The sequence below is a fragment of the Myotis daubentonii genome, chromosome 3 (assembly GCF_963259705.1).
Source record: "Myotis daubentonii chromosome 3, mMyoDau2.1, whole genome shotgun sequence".
Taxonomy (NCBI): domain Eukaryota; kingdom Metazoa; phylum Chordata; class Mammalia; order Chiroptera; family Vespertilionidae; genus Myotis; species Myotis daubentonii.
The window spans coordinates 183,230,843-183,248,930 of NC_081842.1; the positions used below are offsets into that span (position 1 = coordinate 183,230,843).

Below are 18,088 nucleotides of genomic sequence, written 5' to 3' on the forward strand. Positions count from 1 at the left end.
GGGTTTATGTGTGGATGCATGGTGTGTCTTTACATGTGTGTATGGTGTGTGTGTCTATGTACGCATGTGTGTTCCTGTGTCTATATTGTTTTCCTTTCTATTTCTTATGAGAATGCTAAACTGATTTTTCTTAGAATCAGGAAATCATATTTGGCCAAAGAAACCCAACACTCCCTTCTCCCCCTTCCTGAGGAACTCTAGTTTGGCAGAAAACTCCCAAACACCCACGTCCTAACTTATTGGAGCTGGTCCTGGGCCAAGCAGCCGTCAAAGTCTGGTTTGGGAGCCAGTGTGCAGGGGGCAGCTGCCCCAGGCTGCCTGGGACCAACAGTGAGTGGAAAAGAGGCAGGAGGTGGGCAGCCTGTGCTTCTAGACTCTGCCCCTCAAGCCATGGGCATCTGTTCCTAGCAGAACTCTGCTGATCTCTCTGATGGGGCCCTGGGATCTGTCTTTGGCCCTCTTTCCCAGTCAGCTGACTGCCTTACTCATCAAGAAGGAAAACATGGCCCAGCTGTGGGCTGCAGGGGGTGGGGGGTCAGACCATTAGCCTGGTGACTCTGACAAAATCCCAGGTTTTATCACCCCTCACAGACTCCCATGCTCTTTCCCCCTTCCAGATAGAGTTCCTACTCATCCTTCAAGGCCCATCCAGCAGTCACCTCCTCTAAGAAGCCTACCCTGATTCCCCACCTGGGCTACACTCTACCCCTGGCCTCTCTCAGTCCCAGCATGACCCAGGGTTTTGTGTTATCTCTTAACCCGCTGGACAGAGCTCCTTGAGGACCACAAACTCACCTCATTCAGTTCTGGAACCCCATAGCATCCTGAACAGATGTTCAACTTGGGGTGGGCTGGGAACATACCTCAGTCTGGGGAGGGAGTGAGGTTTTGAAAAAGCTCCTGTTCTGTTCTCTGGGGAGAACTGCAAGATCCTGCACTGGGGAGGGTCTCATCTGACCTAGGCCAGAGCCCTGGGGGGTGTAGGCACCAGGAGCTCAGCTGGAGGAGGAGGGGGCCCGTGTTCTCATAGGCTCCGGTGGGGTCTTTCCTTCCCGATGGGGCTGGGCTCCTAACCGTGGCATGTCGGCGCTCGTCATAACCAGCCATGACAGGCGACAGTCTGTAACTGTAGAGCAAAGTAATGGACACTCTGGCTCCCTCACACCTGGCATCCTTTGCCTCGAGGGAAAGAAAGGTCAGGGGTTCAGCTCACGTGGGGCTGGAAACCTGACTTGGCCCTTATTTCCTGGTGGAAAGTGGCTGAGAATGGTGGACGGTGAGCTCTGAGGGCGGCAGCGGAGGTCCCTCCAGCTTTTGCTTTTGATCCAGTTCAAGCTTGTTTGTCAGTCCCAGGCAAGCACTGTCCCAGTGCCCAGGGCCATGGAAGGAGGGACCTTCAGAGGTTAGTTGGGGATGCCAGGGCGATGTCTGTCTGTGCACGGCCCCTTCTCCTCTCCCCCGCCCCACCTCCTGCACCCTGAGCCAGCACACCCCTCCACCTCCCCCATGGAATCTAAAGTGAAGCCAGGGGTGGGCTGGAAGGGGTTGATGGGGGGGAAAGGGGACATATGTAATACTTTCAACAATAGTTATAAATAAATAAATAAATAAATAAATAAATAAATAAATAAATAAATAAAGTGAAACCAAAGGGCGGGGTGTGCATGGCTCCAGAGGGCAGGGCTGGGCCCCGTGTCAGGGATTCTACGGAGGCAGATTTCATTCTGGCGCCAGGAAGGACTTTCTAATAAGCATGACCATGGAGGTAGTGAGTTCTCTGTCTGCTGAGGGGTGCAAACAGGGGCAGCCGAGGAATTTCTGCCCCTGACATGGGGGCACTGGGACCAGATAACCCAGACTTTCGCCAAGTGGGAGTCTGGGCATCTTGCCTCGGGTCTCAGAAGGCGCTGGCTCGGGGCTGGGAGTGTGGCAGAGCCATCTGGGGAGCGTAATTCTGCATAACGTGGCACTTGCTGTCAGCTGCTGGCCTGTCATCTGCTCAGGGGAAAGGACGCCGCAATGCTTGGCAGAGCAAAGGGGCCTCCACGGACCCCAGATGCCTCCTCTCCTTGCCTGTCAGGTGGACTCCCTGCAGCTGCATCCCAGAGGCCGGCTGGGGAGAGCCTCCCCGAGGTCAGCCGAGGCCAGAGCCCAACGACTTGGCCACGGGGCCCTGAGCTCCTTCCTGTCTCTAACATCCCAGGGCCAGCATGTGATTATGGATGTTGTCATGCTAGTAGACCACGTTCAAATCCGCTTCCTCGCTGTGTGACTGGAGCAAGCTCACTGCTCCTCAAGGTGGTTCCTTTCAGGGCGGAGCAGCTCTGTTTGTTAGGAAGTTATTCCAGGTGCTGAGCTGAGATCTGCTTCCCTGTGCCTTTCCCCATCAATCTCACGCCCCCCAGGTCTGCTCTGCCCAGGCTCCACAGCCCTGCCCCTCCAGGCCTGCCTCACTGTCACCTGCACCTACCCCCGCTGCCCTCTGTGGGACACACCCACCCTCCCTGTCAGGGCAGGTCCATGTCCTCCTTGGCAAGTTCCCCAGGCTTCTGGCCTCACAGGCTGAGCACCTGACTAACCCCTCACCCACCTCCCAGGCCCTTCCCACAGGCGGCCACTCAGGCCCCGCCTCCCCCTCCCTCTTCCACCCGGGTTTGTGCTCTCTCCGCGCCATTGAAGCCAAGTATGGCCCAACACGTGTCCGTGTTCAGTTTCATCATGTCAGAATTGGCCCGTGGTCCCAGTCTGCTGGGGTCTGCTTAGTCCCAGCTCCCTCATCCAAGACATTAGCTGTTCCTCCCAGCTTCCTGTCCTCTATAAATCCGATCCACATGCTGTCAGTGGCCTTGGCCAAGCCATTGATAAAAAAACAACCAACCGGGAAGGAGAGGGCTGAAAGTGGAGCCTGGAGAACATACACCTCCAGAGACCCACCAGGTTCTCTTCTCTCAGAAGAGGGCACTGTCTGCGACAGTCATTCCCCGAAGTTCCCCCGTGTTCCCCAAAGTCTGGTACCAGCTGACTCAATGTCACAGAGACACACAGAGCCGGGGGCATCCCCCTAAACCTGGCAAGGAAACCACAGCTGGCCCAGACGGCCTGTTGTCAGGGACCCCACAATGGGCGCTCATGGCCATCCGAGCCCACAAGTTGTCTAGACTTCCACCCTGGCTTAAAGCACACACATCAACACACCTGCACCCAGGCCAGGCCAGGCCCTGGGCTCTGTGGACCCAGAGCTGAGCCAGATTCAGCCCTTCTCTGGAGGTGTCCCCAGTCTGCAGGAGACCAGAGAACAGTGAGTGCTAATAGATAGAATGTATTGAATACTTATTATTCTAAACCTAGATTAACCTTCACAAAAAACCATCATTGTCCCCATTCTACCCTCCCGTGGAAACTGAGGCTCACAGAGGCTCAGGAACTCGCCCAAGGCCTCCCAGTTAGTGAGGGATGCAGGCAGGAGCACACTGGAGCTGCCTAGTGTAGCCTGGAGGGCTCCAGAGGGAGGTGGCACCTGAGTGGAGACTTGAGAGATGAGTAACAGCAGAAAGAAGAGCAGAAAGGACAGCAGGGAAGGCAGGGGACTGGGTTCCTCCCCGGCTTCACTCAGCACCGTTCCTACCAGTCTGTGGTGCACCAGAGCTGGGGACTCAGGCAGAGCGCCTGCCCGTAACAAACTGGGAAGCACAGGGTGCCCAGGGGAGGAAGGTGAGATGGCTGTCAGGGAAGGCTTCCTGGAGGAAGTGCTGTCTAAACTGATTTTGGAAAGGATACGCGGAAAGGACAAGAAGTGGACGGGGGAGACAGAGAGTTCCAGGCTGAAGGAACAGCCAGGACAAAGGTGGTTCAAGGAGAAGTAGGGGAACTGGGGTGGCTGGAGTGGCACCAGTGGGAGGAGGGGGGGATCTGAGGCCATGAAGGGGTCTGGACAGCTCCTGAGGACTTCGCACGGGGAGGCACCCCAGTCTGAGCAGCCGTCGGCCCTCCGGAGTGCAGTGCGCAGGCAGCTGTGGGCACCTCCGGTGTTAGATGGGTCACAATACTCACATCAGGGGTTGCTGTGAGAACCAGGTGCGAGTCAGCAAGCAGCTTTCTCCCTCCATGAGGAGCCTGGCAGTTGGTGCCTTCCTTCCCCCACCCACGCAAGTGGAGCAATTACCAGATCGAAACAGATGCCTCCTCTACTGGGACCCTGGAGCCCAGCTTACTCCCCAGTCACCACAGTCTCTTCCTGGGCTGGGTGGTACCAGGTGGCTTGGGAGGGAGCCCGGGCCTCTGGGCTTCTGAGGCTCTTCCCCAGGGCCCTTGAGCATATGGGGGCTCACTTAGCTGTGCTGGGAGTTGGGGAGGCAAGGTGATCTCGTCTCTCCTCACCATAAATCACAGAGCCGGAAGGGACAGCTGAGGTCATCCTAATGGAAGCTCCCGCTCAATCTGGAACCCCGACCTAGCATCCCAACAGGTGGCCACCCCCAAATCTGGCGGCTGTCACCTGGGAGGCCATGAACTCGGAGAATTGAACGAAAGAGGCAGTACCTGGTCTGAGTCACATTAAAATCCTGGTCAGCCAAAACCAGAGACCTTTTTCTTCCACAGGAATTCAGCCAAGTCTGTGCCACAGAGAGGCACTGAGGGAGAAGGGGGAACTGACAGGGGCTTCGGAACCACAAGCCTTCACTTGACAACTTACCAGCTGGGAGGCTCGGCCAATCATCTCCGCCAGCTGAGCTTTATTTTCTTTATCTGTAACTCAACTGCGCAGCCCAGTGAGGCAGTCAGTAGTCGTAAATAATGACTGCTCCCTTGAAATGTGGCCAGTACACCTGGAACTGAACTTTTTAAAAAAATTAAATTAAAATTTAAAAGCCTGAAGCAGTTTTATAAACATTTGAATAAACATTTTTATATTGATTTCACATTAACATATTTTGGATATGCTGCTTTTTGCTTTTTTTAATTTGACCACTAGAAAATTTTTAATTGCAAATGTGGTTCACATTATAATTGTGTAAGGCAGCACCGACTTAGAACATCAAGGATCAAATTAGGTGGATATTCAAGTGTTTAGGGACAGTTAAGCTCCAGACAAATCATGGTTTCTGTGGCTGCTGTGTTCTCAAGGGATGTGTTTTCCATCATACAAGCAAGACAAGCTCATCCTAGAAATAATAGAGAATACGGAAAAACATTAAGAACAAAACAAAAATTACCCATAATTCCACCCCCCCAAAGCAGCTACTATGAAACTTCCTTTCTAGAGCTTTTTTTCTATGCGTGGCCATGTGACCTAATACTCCCCTCCAACTACCCTACCGGGCTTTAGGTTCTCAGACCCAGACTCCCCGAGTGCAGTGGTCCGCAAACCGCGGCTCACAAGCCACATGCGGGTCTTTGGCCCCTTGAGTGTGGCTCTCCCACAAAATGCCATATGCGGGTGTGCACATACAGTGCGATTGAAACTTCGTGGCCCATGAGCAGAAGTCGGTTTTTGGCCTGGGTGAGTCTATTTTGAAGAAGTGGCGTTAGAAGAAGTGGGGGTACATTCACTGAGGTCGACCCCTCAGATTGAGGACGCTTTTAGCAAAGGCCAGCTTAGGAGTACCCTAATTAAGTTAATAACAATGTACCTACCTATATAGTTTAAGTTTAAAAAATTGGGCTCTCAAAAGAAATTTCAGTCGTTGTACTGTTGCTATTTGGCTGTGTTGACTAATGAGTTTGCCGACCACTGCCCTAGTGGTGAAAGTCCCCAGACTTTCGGGTCATTTTAACAGTTTGGCCCAAAAGTCTGAGACCTCGAGGAGCCCCATGAGCTGATGGCAGGACTTTGACCCTCCTTTCTTATTCTTGAGCTCTGGTGTGTGACCTGGGGCAGGCCCTTCTCTCAGGGCCACGGCTTCCCTGTGGCCTGAAGCAGCTGGACCTTGCTGTGGGGGACTCTGTGGTAGTCAGGGGACAGTTTGGCCCTGGGCTGATGTGCTGGCCCTGGTCTGCGGATAATCTCTCTCAAAGGATAATGATTGTAGGGTGGCCCCCCAATTCATCTGGCCATACAATCTCATTATAAGCCCTTCAGGATTTGTGTCTGAGACCCACCCTAAGCCCATGGCAAACATCGACTCGTTCATTCATTCATTCATTCATTCATTTATTCATCCACTCCTTGATTTAGCAGACTGCTGGCAAGCTGTACTCTGGCAGGGTCCTGTACGTGGCTTTATGGACCCAGCATTGAATCAGATCTCAGCCCAGCCCTAGAGGCATTTCCAGGAAGTAGTCAGCAACTTAGTAAGGTGGGCCTGGGACAGAGGGCAGCACAGGGGCTGTGGGAGCCTGGAGAAGGGGGCTTCACCCTACCTGGTAGTCAGGGAAGACTTCCTGGAGGAGGAGACACTTAAGCGGTGTCTTCACAGATGAGTGAGCTTTTGTTCATAGGCAGCAGTTACAGCCTGGGGTCGGGAGAGGCTAACTGTGCTAAACCTGATGCTGGTTGCTGCCTGCACGTAGCCTAATGATAAGAGGAGCATGGAAGAGGAGGGATTATCTGTTCTTGTTTACATGATTAAAACCAGACAAATACTCCCTTTATCTGAAAGAATGAAAGAGCTTTGGGGGGAAATCCTTTTGGCTGCAAAACAAAGCATGAGCATTTCCTTAACTAATCTCTCCCTTCCCACTCTCCCTCCCCCTCCCACAGCCATGAGAAGAGTAGCTCTGGGCTGACCTGCACTGGTGGGTGGAGTCCAGATCAGGGTGGACAGGGGTGGGGTGGACCCAAGAGGAGAGAGACCCACAAGTCCCAGTAACACAGCCTCCCACTAGGGGAGTCTGGGTCTGATCACTAACCCAAGATGGCCACAGGGGGCAACCTCTCAGGGAAAATCTAACCATGGCCACATATTATAGATTGGGATCCTGAGGCCCAAAGATGGGGGAGTGACTTGCTTGCCTGAGGTCATATAGCCAATGGGCAGAGCGAGGACTAGGACCCAGGTCACCAACCGCCAGCCCAGAGCTCTAACACATTCATTCATTCACTCATTCATTAGTTTATTCAGCAAGCCTGCAGTAACCACCTACTTGGTAGCAGCACCAAGAACTCATGCTGGGCACTGGGGACCCACAGAGGAGTCAGATCTGTCCCTCTTCTCACATGTCCTCGGTCTGAGAAGGGAGACAGACAAGTAAACAGACCGTGACAACTAGGTCATTGACAGAAGGGGCCAGGAGCTCTGGGAACCCCATGGGCTCCTCACTCTGGGGGAGACGCAGGTAATCCAAACAGATTTTACCAAAGAGGCGACACCGCACTTGGTCTTACCCGGTGGGTAGGAGTTAGGCAAGTGAAGGAGGTTGATCAGAGACATCAAACAAAGGGAACGGCACAGGGGAAAGCCCAGAGGTGGGACAGGGCTTGGCTGCTGACCCTGGACCTGGGGGAGAGGGCAGAACAGAGAAGAGGCTGGAAGGAGCCAGGAGAACTGAATTGTTGGGGATGGAGAGATTCCCATGCCTGCATGTCCCATGGAGCACGTGAGGGTGCTGGGCAGAGCCAGGAGGATGGCAAGGGTGGGTACGCTCAGGGCCTGCCTCACCCACAGACCCTGACCCACATTGCCCTCCCAGCTTGATATCCGGCCTCGCCTCTCTGGATGCCAAGACCTCCAGCCGCTTGGGCATCCTCACGGTGGCATACTACCTGTGGACCACCTTCGTGGCAGTCATCGTGGGCATCGTCATGGTCTCCATCATCCACCCGGGCGGGGCGGCCCAGAAGGAAGAGACGGAACAGAGTGGGAAGCCCATCATGAGCTCAGCCGACGCCCTCCTGGACCTCATCCGGTAACCTTGCCACCAGCACCCTGCGTGGGGATGCCATGTCCGGGCCGGGGTTGCTGGTTCCACAGGCCCAGCCCCACATCTGCCAGAGGGCAGGGGAGGGGCTGCTCTTGATTCCTCATGGTAACAAGGGCAGCCACAGAGGCCACTCTTTGCTCCTCCTTCAGCCCCTGTGCTCCCTCTGGGCTCACAAGACACTGTCTACCCCCATCAGGCTGAGAGCACCTCAGGGCAGGAGGGGGGCTGCTCCTCTGGGCGCCCAGCCCCAGGGCACAGCTGGGCGCAGTCCAGGTGTCAGGGACTGTTTGCAGACTGACCGGGCTCGCTTGTGCACACCTAGCTTCTCAGGTGAAAGGCCAGCAGTCGTGGTACCCGCTCCCCACCCCGCCTCCACCACACTTATTTGGTCCCCTTCTTACAGATGAGGGAATGAGGCTCAAAGAGATGATGTGACCTTTCCAGGTCATCCAGCCGGTGGTGTGGAGCCAGGATTCAGCCCAGGCCTGTCGGACTCCGAGGGCTGTGCCTTTTCCCGGCACTGCCCCTGCCTGAGCCACGGGGGCTCTGCTCACCATTTGTTTCACGGCCTTCGTTCTCCTCCCAGAAAAGTGCAGAAAGACCCTGCAATACACCCGCATCCGACTGCCCTTCCCCAGACGCCCTACAGGCCACGCCTTCTCCCCTGGCTCCCTCACCAGGGCTGGCCTTGCGCCAGGACACTCGGAGCTGGCCTGGTTCTGGAGGAGAGCAAGGCCCATGGATAGACGCAGACAATGGGGTGGGGGCTGTGATGGGGTGAAGAGCGGGGTCAGAGGAGGCAAAGCTGCTGCTGTGAAGGACAGGGTGCCTGGGAGGGCAGGGGCGGCGGGGAGGCAACAGCTGTGCACAGGTCCTGAGCTGAGAGGGAATGTCCTGGGGAGACGTCACAGCCCGTTTGGCGTGACTAGCCCAGGAGAAGGGGGTGAGGGGGCAACAGTCGCTGGAGGAGTCGGTGCGGCCGGACCATGAAGAGCACCGTGAACTAGGCCAAAATTGTGTTTTATCCTAAAGTGGTTTTTAAACATAGGCGTGGCATGATCCAATTCAGAAGGCTCGCTGCCTGACTGAGGGGCGGGAGGGGGCATAGTAGGAGAGGAAGACAGAGGCAGGGACTGGGCCAGGGGGTGGCCATGGGCACGGGGGGGGGGGGGGGGAACAGGAGGAGAGGGCAGACCAGAGGGCTCAGGAGGTAAAATCCACAGGAGACAGGCAGACGAGGGGAGGGTGAGGGAGGCAGTGGTGCTGATGAAGGTTCTGGTCTGAGCACCGAGTGGATGGCAGTGTGGTCAGAAGCCAGAGGACGGTGCCAGAGCAAGACATCTGGGGGGATGCCAGCTGATGGCCGGCTTGTGCAGCTGCCTCTCATGGGAGGAGGTGGGAAGCCAGCGGGGCAGAGGTGTTCCGTAGACCCCGATGGCAGAGGGGCCGGCACCATGTGGGTGAGGAGAGCAGGGCGGGGACACAGCCTGGGGAAGCACCACATTAGAAGCCGTTCATTGGGCTCAACGGGATGCTCTTCACACTTGCTCTGTGGACTCCCAGTCCCTTTCATTTTCTTGCCAATCTCAGGTGTAAGAAATCCAGTCCAGTCTAACATTAAAACTCCCGACGCATCCAATTTAAAACGAGTCTCGTCTTAGCCTTTTGCATCTGATTCAAAGTTGGAAACCTGAACTGGGAGGATCATAGTAGGATTCCCTCTTTCTTGCTCCACCTCTCCCCCTGGGGTTGGAGCAGTGGAGAGGGGAGAGAGGGGGGCTAGAAGGTCCTCCCCTACTGGTGGTGGAGTAAGCTGGGATAGCCACTCCCAAGTTGTATTTCTTCAGGGGTGCTTTTGTGGGTTCTTTGGAGCCCCTCCTGTCACAAAACAACAGGCAAGTTGTATTGCAAAGCTGGGAGGGTGTCTCTCTTGTTATTCCCTTGACTTGGGTGATCCCTGCTCCATCTGGCTACTTACAATGCCTTCTTCAGGATTGACCTCTGCTGAGGTCACCTCACTCCCCTGAGTGACCCTCTGAGGCAGCGTCCCTTTGGCAGGGTCCACACTGGGCCCATGGGAAGCATCCATATCTTTGCTGGAAGTGCAGGCCTTTCCCAGGGCCTTTGGGCATGAGTCAGGCACCAGCCCGACACTGCTCAGATCCTAAGGGACATTCCCCTCCTCCCCTATGAGGATAGATGCCCAGCACACTTCTCTCTCTCTCTCCTTCCCTCCCCCTCCTTCTCCCTCCCTCCTCATCCTCTCTCTCAGTTATTAATTGCTGTGTAACAAACCAACCCAATACTGAGCGGCTTAAGAAAAACAACTTGGAGTCTAAACATCAGCTGGAAGGTTGTGTGTCTGCAGGCAGCTGGTCACTCAACCGGGGAGCAGCTGATCTAGGGTGAGCTTGGCGGAGATAACCGCGCTCCTCCAGCAGGCCAGCCGGAATTAAAAACGCTCCAGGAGGGTTAGATCTTTAAACAACCTGTTTCCTGCAGCGTCCTGGAGCCTAGAACAGCAGCTGGCACAGAGGAGGAGCCAAGTGTTTGCTGAATGCATATGTGGGTGTGGGGTCGTCAGTGGAGCCAGGGTTTGAACCCCGGGAGAAGAGGGTCCGGCCCAGGGGGACTGTGCTGAGCACAGGGCACTGAGGCCTGCGTGAGCCGTGGCCCACAGCCACACTGGAGGCCGTATTGCTGACGGCAGGAGCCAGCTGAGGGCCAAGAGGAGAACCAGGACAGCAGATGTCCTGGAAGCCAAGGGAAGAGGAATTTTGAGAAGTTTCATTTCTAAGATCTGTTATGTCTAAGATTTGGTGACTATGACTCATCATTTCTTGGATTTTATGATTCGAAACAGCCTTCCCTCATGGTGAGAGAAGTTGTTGATGCTCGGGGAGCCCCCGCCCACCCACCACTGCCTCCCCTGCTCAGGGCCTGAGGGCTCTGGATTGGCATGTGTCAGGGTCAAATGTTCCAGGAGCAGTTCCTGCTCTCGGTTCCTTTTCACGTGGTGAAAACTGATCCTCTGGTTTGAGGCTTTCCCCCAAGTTGCTCTCCACCCCCAGCAAGCTGTTCTGCAAAGCTGGGAGGTTGTCACTGTTTCTTAGTCAGAGAATGAGGCTGCAGGGGGAGACGCATGCTTCCCCAGACAAGCAGCCGGAGCCTGGGAGATGCTCTGCAAGTAAGACGCTGTGTGGCTCTGGGCAGGCTAATCCCACTCTCTGGGCGTCAGTTTCCTGGTGGTTTTCAAGCTCCCTTCTAGTTCTGTGGTTAGGAAACACAAAGGCCTCCAGGCCCCTGCGGAGGCTGCAGAGCATGAGCAGAGGCCTCTGGAGGCGGGTCCTGGGGGCTGAGGTGAGGAGGACAGTGCAGCCCAGCCTTGAAGACCTTGACTCCAGGCTGAGGGTGGGCTGTTACGCTTTAGAAACAAGAAGCTGGGAAATTTGGGAAGGACGGATTGGAGCAGGGTGGCGTAGACAGGAAGTGACTGAAGGCATGGGGATGCCCTGGGAGGGGTGCAGTCAATTCCGTTCCATTCAGCCCATCTTTATTACGTGCCTGTTCTGGGAAAGACACCGTGCTGAGAGCTGGGGATGGGATGGGGCATTTACAAGTCCCTGAATCAGGCCATCACATCTCAGGACAGACAGACAAGAAGGGTGTACTAGGAGAAACCAAGATGGCGGCATAGGTAAATACCGGAAATTGCTGCCTCCCACAACAAATTCAAAAATACAACTAAAAGACAAAACGGACATCATCCAGAACCACAGGAAGGCTGGCTGAGTGGAAATTCTACAACTAGAAGGAAAGAGAAAAGCACACTGAGACTCAGAGGAGGTGCGGAAGTGCAGAGGTACGGAGGCGCACAAGGCAAGGGCTGGCAACTGAGGACACGGCTGTCTTTTTGAATTGGGAGGGAGTCACAAGCCCCCAACTGCTCTGAACTCCAGTTCCGGGTGAGTCTCTGGGGACCCAGACTCATACGGGGAGAAACTGGACTGTCTGGCAGCAGACAGAACTCGGAACTCGAGGGCGGCTTTCTCTCAGAGGTGCTTGCAGCAATTACCAGGACACTGAGACCCTGGGCCCCTTAGGGCAGGACTGAGGATCAGCCATAGCTGCTTGCTCCACCCTGTTGATTCCCTGAGACCCCGCCCCACCCAAGCTGCAGCAGAGGCTTTTGCATATGAATGCCCTGGCCCTTTACAATCTGAAAATTACCTAAAAAACTGCAGCTGGGCCAGACAGACCCAGAACTTCCAAGAGAAGGCCCAAGGCCCCACAGCAGCTTGCATTGCTTCACAGCTGGGGCTCATCTGGGCACCTCCAAACCCCAAACAAGGAAGGGGAATCTGCAGATCTCTTTGTAGCTCCTGCTGGGTAGCCTCAGGAAGAGGCTAAATTAGCACCTCCTTAGATCCAAGAGCCAATGTACCCAGTGGTCAGAGTGGGACCATCCAGATTACAACTCCTCAGATCCATAAGGGACACACTCAGGGGGCAGACTCAGTGAGCACCAAAGCCCCACTGAAGCAAGTCTTGCCTCATAAGGGTGTCTTCAGCACAGAAGTTCTCCTGCCGTAGACACAGCTGACTCTCACAGCCAAATGGCCTGGAGGTCAATTCCTCTCAGTGATACCTACAACAATCAAGGCTTAACTACAACAAGACTGTGCACAAAGCCCACAAAGGGGTGCACCAAGAGTGTCCACCTCAGGTAATTGGGGGGAGGCTGAGCCACTGGGCCCTATAGAACACCTAGCACACAAAGCCACTCTACCAACACAGGGAAGCATAAAAAATGCAGAGACAAAGAAACAGGTCACAAATGACAGAAATGGAGGAAAGCAAACGACTGGATATAGAGTTCAAAACCACACTTTTAAGGTTTTTCAAGAACTTTCTAGAAACCGCTGATAAATTTAGTAAGACCCTCAAAAAGTCTGGTGAGACCGCCGATAAATGTAGTGAGACCCTCAAGAAATCTAGTGAGACCCTTGAGGTTATGAAAAAGGACCAACTAGAAATTAAGCATACACTGACTGAAATAAAGAATATTATACAGACTCCCAACAGCAGATCAGAGGATCGCAAGAATCAAGTCAAAGATTTGAAATACGAAGAAGCAAAAAACACCCAACCAGAAAAGCAAAATGAAAAAGAATCCAAAAATACGAAGATAGTGTAAGGAGCCTCTGGGACAGCTTCAAGCGTACCAACATCTGAATAATAGGGGTGCCAGAAGAAGAGAGAGAGCAAGATATTGAAAACCTATTTGAAGAAATAATGACAGAAAACTTCCCCTACCTGGTGAAAGAAATAGACTTACAAGTCCAGGAAGCACAGAGAACCCCAAACAAAAGGAATCCAAAGAGGACCACACCAAGACACATCATAATTAAAATGCCAAGAGCAAAAGACAAAGAGAGAATCTTAAAAGCAGCAAGAGAAAAAAAGTCAATTACCTACAAGGGAGTATCCCTACGACTGTCAGCTGATTTCTCAAAAGAAACTTTGCAGGCCAGAAGGGAATGGCAAGAAATATTCAAAGTGATGAATGCCAAGAACCTACAACCAAGATTACTTTATCCAGCAAAGCTATCATTCAGAATTGAAGGTCACATAACGAGCTTCACAGATAAGAAATAGCTAAAGGAGTTCATCACCACCAAACCAGTATTATATGAAATGCTGAAAGGTATCCTTTAAGAAGAGGAAGAAGAAGAAAAAGGTAAAGATACAAATTATGAACAACAAATACACATCTATCAACAAGTGAATCTAAAAATCAAGTGAATAAATAATCTGATGAACAGAATGAACTGGTGATTATAATAGAATCAGGGGCATATAAAGGGAGTGGACTGACTATTCTTGTGGGGGAAAGGGGTGTGGGGGATGTGGGAAGAGACTGAACAAAAATCGTGCACCTATGGATGAGGATAGTGGGGGGGGGGGGTGAGGGCGGAGGGGGGGGGGGGAACCGGGTGGAGGGGAGCTATGGGGGGAAAAAAGAGGAACAAATGTAATAATCTGGACAATAAAGATTTAATTTTTTAAAAAATAAAAAATTAAAAAAAGAAGGGCTCACCAGACAGCCGCTCTCTGAGACCCTTTCTAGCCCCGACGTCTGGAGAGGCTGTGTGTGCAGTGAGGACGCCACAGCAGGGGGGGCACCAGGGGCCCCCTCGCTCTCGCTCTGGCCCAGAGCAGACGCCCACCATGTGTGGAAAACTGAACAAGAACACGATGACCAGGGCAGGGACCTGGGAACTGGGGCAGATGTGACAAATGAAAAGTCCAGAAGATGTGGGGGCCTCAAGGGTGGGAAGATATGTGTCTGTCTCTGAAAGATGACTCCAGAGGAACACAACCGGCTATGTCCCTGGGTGACTCGCCAAGACATGCATTCATCTCCCAGGGCTCCGAGACGGACGCCTGCTCACAGGGCGGCCTCAGAGAGAGAGCCCAGGCAGTACCCTAATCAGAGCATCTTCCCCCTGCCGCCCCTGCCCCCATCTTATTAAAACACCAGAGAGATTAAGCAATGATTTGGCTCTATCTGCATCTCCCCGTTACCCGCTCAGGGATTGGGTGGAGCTCCCAGGAGCTGTGCTTGGAAAGGAACAAGTCCCACCTTTGGGGCTGGGTTGGGGACATGGGGTTAGGAGGAGCTTGAAACTGATACGGTGGGAACTTCTAAACAGTAAGTGAGGAGAGGAGTCAAGAGGTGAGCTTGCCCCGAGAGATGCGCAGGCAGGTCCACGACAGAGTGTGTGTACTCGATGGCCACGGCCATTGATGCCCCCCAGGCCCGACATGTCTGCATTTTATGGAACTGCCTCCAGGAGCAGCCTCCTGGGACACACAGGAAGGCTTCCCATGGGTGTTCAAAAGCAAAACAAAAGTCGTACACTTTCCCATTTATTCATCAAAAGTAAGTTCTTTATTAAAATCTGCAGGATACGTTCATTGACAATCAGTGTGAGCATACGCATTAGTCAAGAACTGCTTGTGGCTGCTAGTGAAGAAAACCTTAAACCAGCAGAGGCTTCAGTAAGGTACAGACTTGCCCTTTCTCCCAAATAAGCAGCCCAGAGGTGGGCAGCTCACGCTCATCGGGTGTTCCCGCCACCTGTGTGCTTTACTGTGCTTAGCACTTGCCTTACAGCCTCCGTGTGTCTCATGGTCCAAGAAGGCTGCTGACACTCCGGCTGTCATGTCCACGTCCCAGGCAGAGGGAAGAAAGCTGGAGGAAGGGGCCCAAAGGTCCTGGCTGAGTGGGCACCTTTTCAAGAGTTTTGCAGAGAACGCCTCCCCGTGACTCCCGCTTGCATCTCATTGGCCACACCTTGAGCAAGAGAGGCTGGGAACCAGGGTGGGATGGCAGGGCCCCGTGGGTCTCCACACCCCAGGGCTTCTGTTAGTAAGCCCGGAGAGAGATGGAGACTGGCTAGGCAACCAGCCAGCCCTGCCACAGCACACACGCTGAAGTATTCTCATTTTAAAGGAGGTTGTTAAGAAACGTACATGCTGGGTATGTTTCATTAGGGTTCTTACGGTCTTTGGGATGTTCTTAGTTTCTACACAGGCTGAAGCAGCCTTCCCTCTAAGCTACCTGAGAAACCACCTCAGAAGTCACTGGAGCCTCCTGGAGCTGGACCTGGGAGAGCCTCTCAGACTATTAGCGGTCAGTACAGCGTGGGCATCCTCCATCTGGTGGCGAGCACCCGGGGCTGGTGGACCGTGGCGCTCAGGCAGGCTGTGTGCGCGTGCCCCGGTCTGCTTGCTGTCAAAAGCCCCTGCAGGCAGCTACGATGGCAGAAATCTGCTTATAATTCACTGGAAAAAAGCCTGCCTCAAGCTTCCTCCTGACGCTGCCTCTTTTCTCCCTTGTGATGAAGCTGAAATCAGAGGGGAAAGCCACGGCCATCCTCTCAGTTTCTGCCTAGGTAGCTCATTCTAAGCCCTTTTCCTCTGGCCATGTGCTCACACTGAACCTGCATTTCGGGAGCAATGGAAACAAAAAAATGGTAGTTTCTGCTTTCCAACAGTGGCTGCTGGGGTGTAAAGTTAATAATCACACTCTTATTTACATCTATAACTCCATTTATGTGTGAGCTGAGTTTTGGAGGAGTAGAGATTTGCTGAGAAGATTGAGTGGGGGTTGCAGGCTTGATCCTCAGTGGGGGGCATGCAGGAGGCAGTGGATCCATGATTCTCTCTCATCATTGATGTTTTTATCTTTCTCTCCCTCTCTCTTCCTCTCTGGAATCAATAAAAATATATTTTAAAAAAAGAAAAAGAAGATTGAGTGGGAGGGGCGACCCAGGTGGAGGAGGCGGTGAGTGTGAGTGTGAGTGTGAGTGTGAGTGTGAGTGTGAGGCACCGGCCTGTTCCAGGAAGGGCAGGCATGTGAACAAGGATCTTTGTTAGATCTCTGGTTTAGAACAGATCCCGGAAGCAGCTTATAAAGACAAAGATGTAATGCTGCTAAGCCCCTGGGTATGGATTGCTAATTGCTTCACAGCAAGGTTGCTGCCAGAACCCTGGGCAGTGCCCATGTCACCACACCTCTCAGCCTTGTTTATTGTCGTTTTAAAAAGTCTTTACCAGCTTTAATTTATTGATGAAGCCGAACATTTTTTAAAAGCGTTTGAAGCTGCTTATGTTTCTTCTTGGCGAAGTGAACTGCCGATTAATGTTTCTGTGGCCCATCTATTTATGCAGCAGCAAATATTTACTGAGTGCCGGTTACTGCCAGGCAGTCTCCCAGGATCCGGGGGCACTGCGATGAACAAAACACAGACCTCTGCCCTGCAGGAGCCGACGGTCTGGGGAGAGGAGACAGTGAGCTCAGGGACAAAGACAGGACGTGTAAAGAGTCTTTAGAGATGTCAGAGGACCTCGCTCTGTCACATGGTCCCCCCAGTTGGTCGTTTGCTTTAGAATTTCATTTGTGCTGTCATCTGTCTCAGAGAGAGTCTTACTTGTATTAGCCTTTTACTGTGGCATAACTTTAGGCTTTCAGAAAAGTTGCAAAGATGGCCCAGAGTTCCCACCTGCCTTCACCCAGCTTCCCTGACGTTAGCCACTCACATAACTGGCGCATTCGTCACAACTGGAATTAAATTAGTACAGCTAGTAACTGAATCACAGACCTTATTTGGATCTGACCAGTTTTCCCACTAATGCCCTTTCCTTCTGTCCCAGGACCCAATCCAGGAATACCGTATTGTACTTATGACATCCGTAATTTTAATATAGCACCATCTGCTAATTTTTATTGCTCATTTTGTTTTTATGGAGTCCTTCCATATCCTGAGATATGGTGGCGTTTTTTAAATTATTGATTTCTTTAAACCATCTGCAAAGTGTAAATCAGAATCGAAGTTTTATTTTTCTGAACAGTTGGGTGTCTGTACAGCTCTCTATAATGAATTCTTTTCTTCACTGATTTGTGGAGCAGCTTTTGTCAACGATAAAATACTGAGATGGCCCAGGGTCTGCTTCCAGCTACAGGTTCTGCTACATTGATTTTTCTATTGACTGCTGTGTCGGTTTCTCAATATTTTGGCAGTTATGTCTTTATAGTATGTTATCATATCTGGTCGGACAAGATATGAAAATAATATTACTAAGGGTAATGATCCCACTTAAGTGCCAGGTCCTGGGTTGGGCACCACAGATAAGATATGAATGACCAAGCGCCACCTTCAAGGAAGCCGGCCTGGGGGGAGGTGGACATGTGAGCCAGTGGGTGCTGTGTGCTAGAGAGCAGGTGACTCAGGGGAGGGGCCTCGGACTCAACCTGGAGCAGTCGGAGGCCTGGCCTCCTATTGATGGGAGGAGGCGTTAGAGAAGCAGGAAGGGCATTTCAGGCAGAAGGAACCGTGTGAACAGAGGACTGGAGCTGGAAAGGATGCAGCGTTTAGAGGATGCAGTTGTGTTGGAGCCGAGTCCTGGGGGTGGCCGTCGTGGGAGGAGATGAGCCTGCAGGGGAGGTGGGGCTGGGTCCTGAGGGCCTTGACTATGAGGGAGGCACTCAGATGAGCCCAAGGGCCTTCCTGTCCCAGGCTCTGGAATTCTTCAATCCCTGACTCTCTTCCCAGGAACATGTTCCCGGCCAACCTGGTAGAAGCCACATTCAAACAGGTGAGTGGGTCCCAGGGGACGAAGGGGTGGCAGGCAGGGCCAGCCTGGGCCCCACTGGGTAGTG

General features: G+C 53.0%; 1 protein-coding gene across 3 annotated transcripts in view; it reads left to right on the top strand.

Moving 5' to 3' along the window:
- Positions 1-18,088, top strand: part of SLC1A7 (solute carrier family 1 member 7) — a 45,705-nt gene that overhangs the window by 16,192 nt on the left and 11,425 nt on the right. For 2 of the 3 annotated variants that reach the window (XM_059689548.1, XM_059689547.1), the window contains exon 3: positions 17,982-18,024. In XM_059689548.1, the coding sequence (XP_059545531.1) occupies positions 17,982-18,024 (43 nt within the window). Of the gene's footprint in view, positions 1-7,629; positions 7,846-17,981; positions 18,025-18,088 lie in introns of all 3 variants that reach the window. The other variant, XM_059689546.1, reaches the window with a different exon arrangement.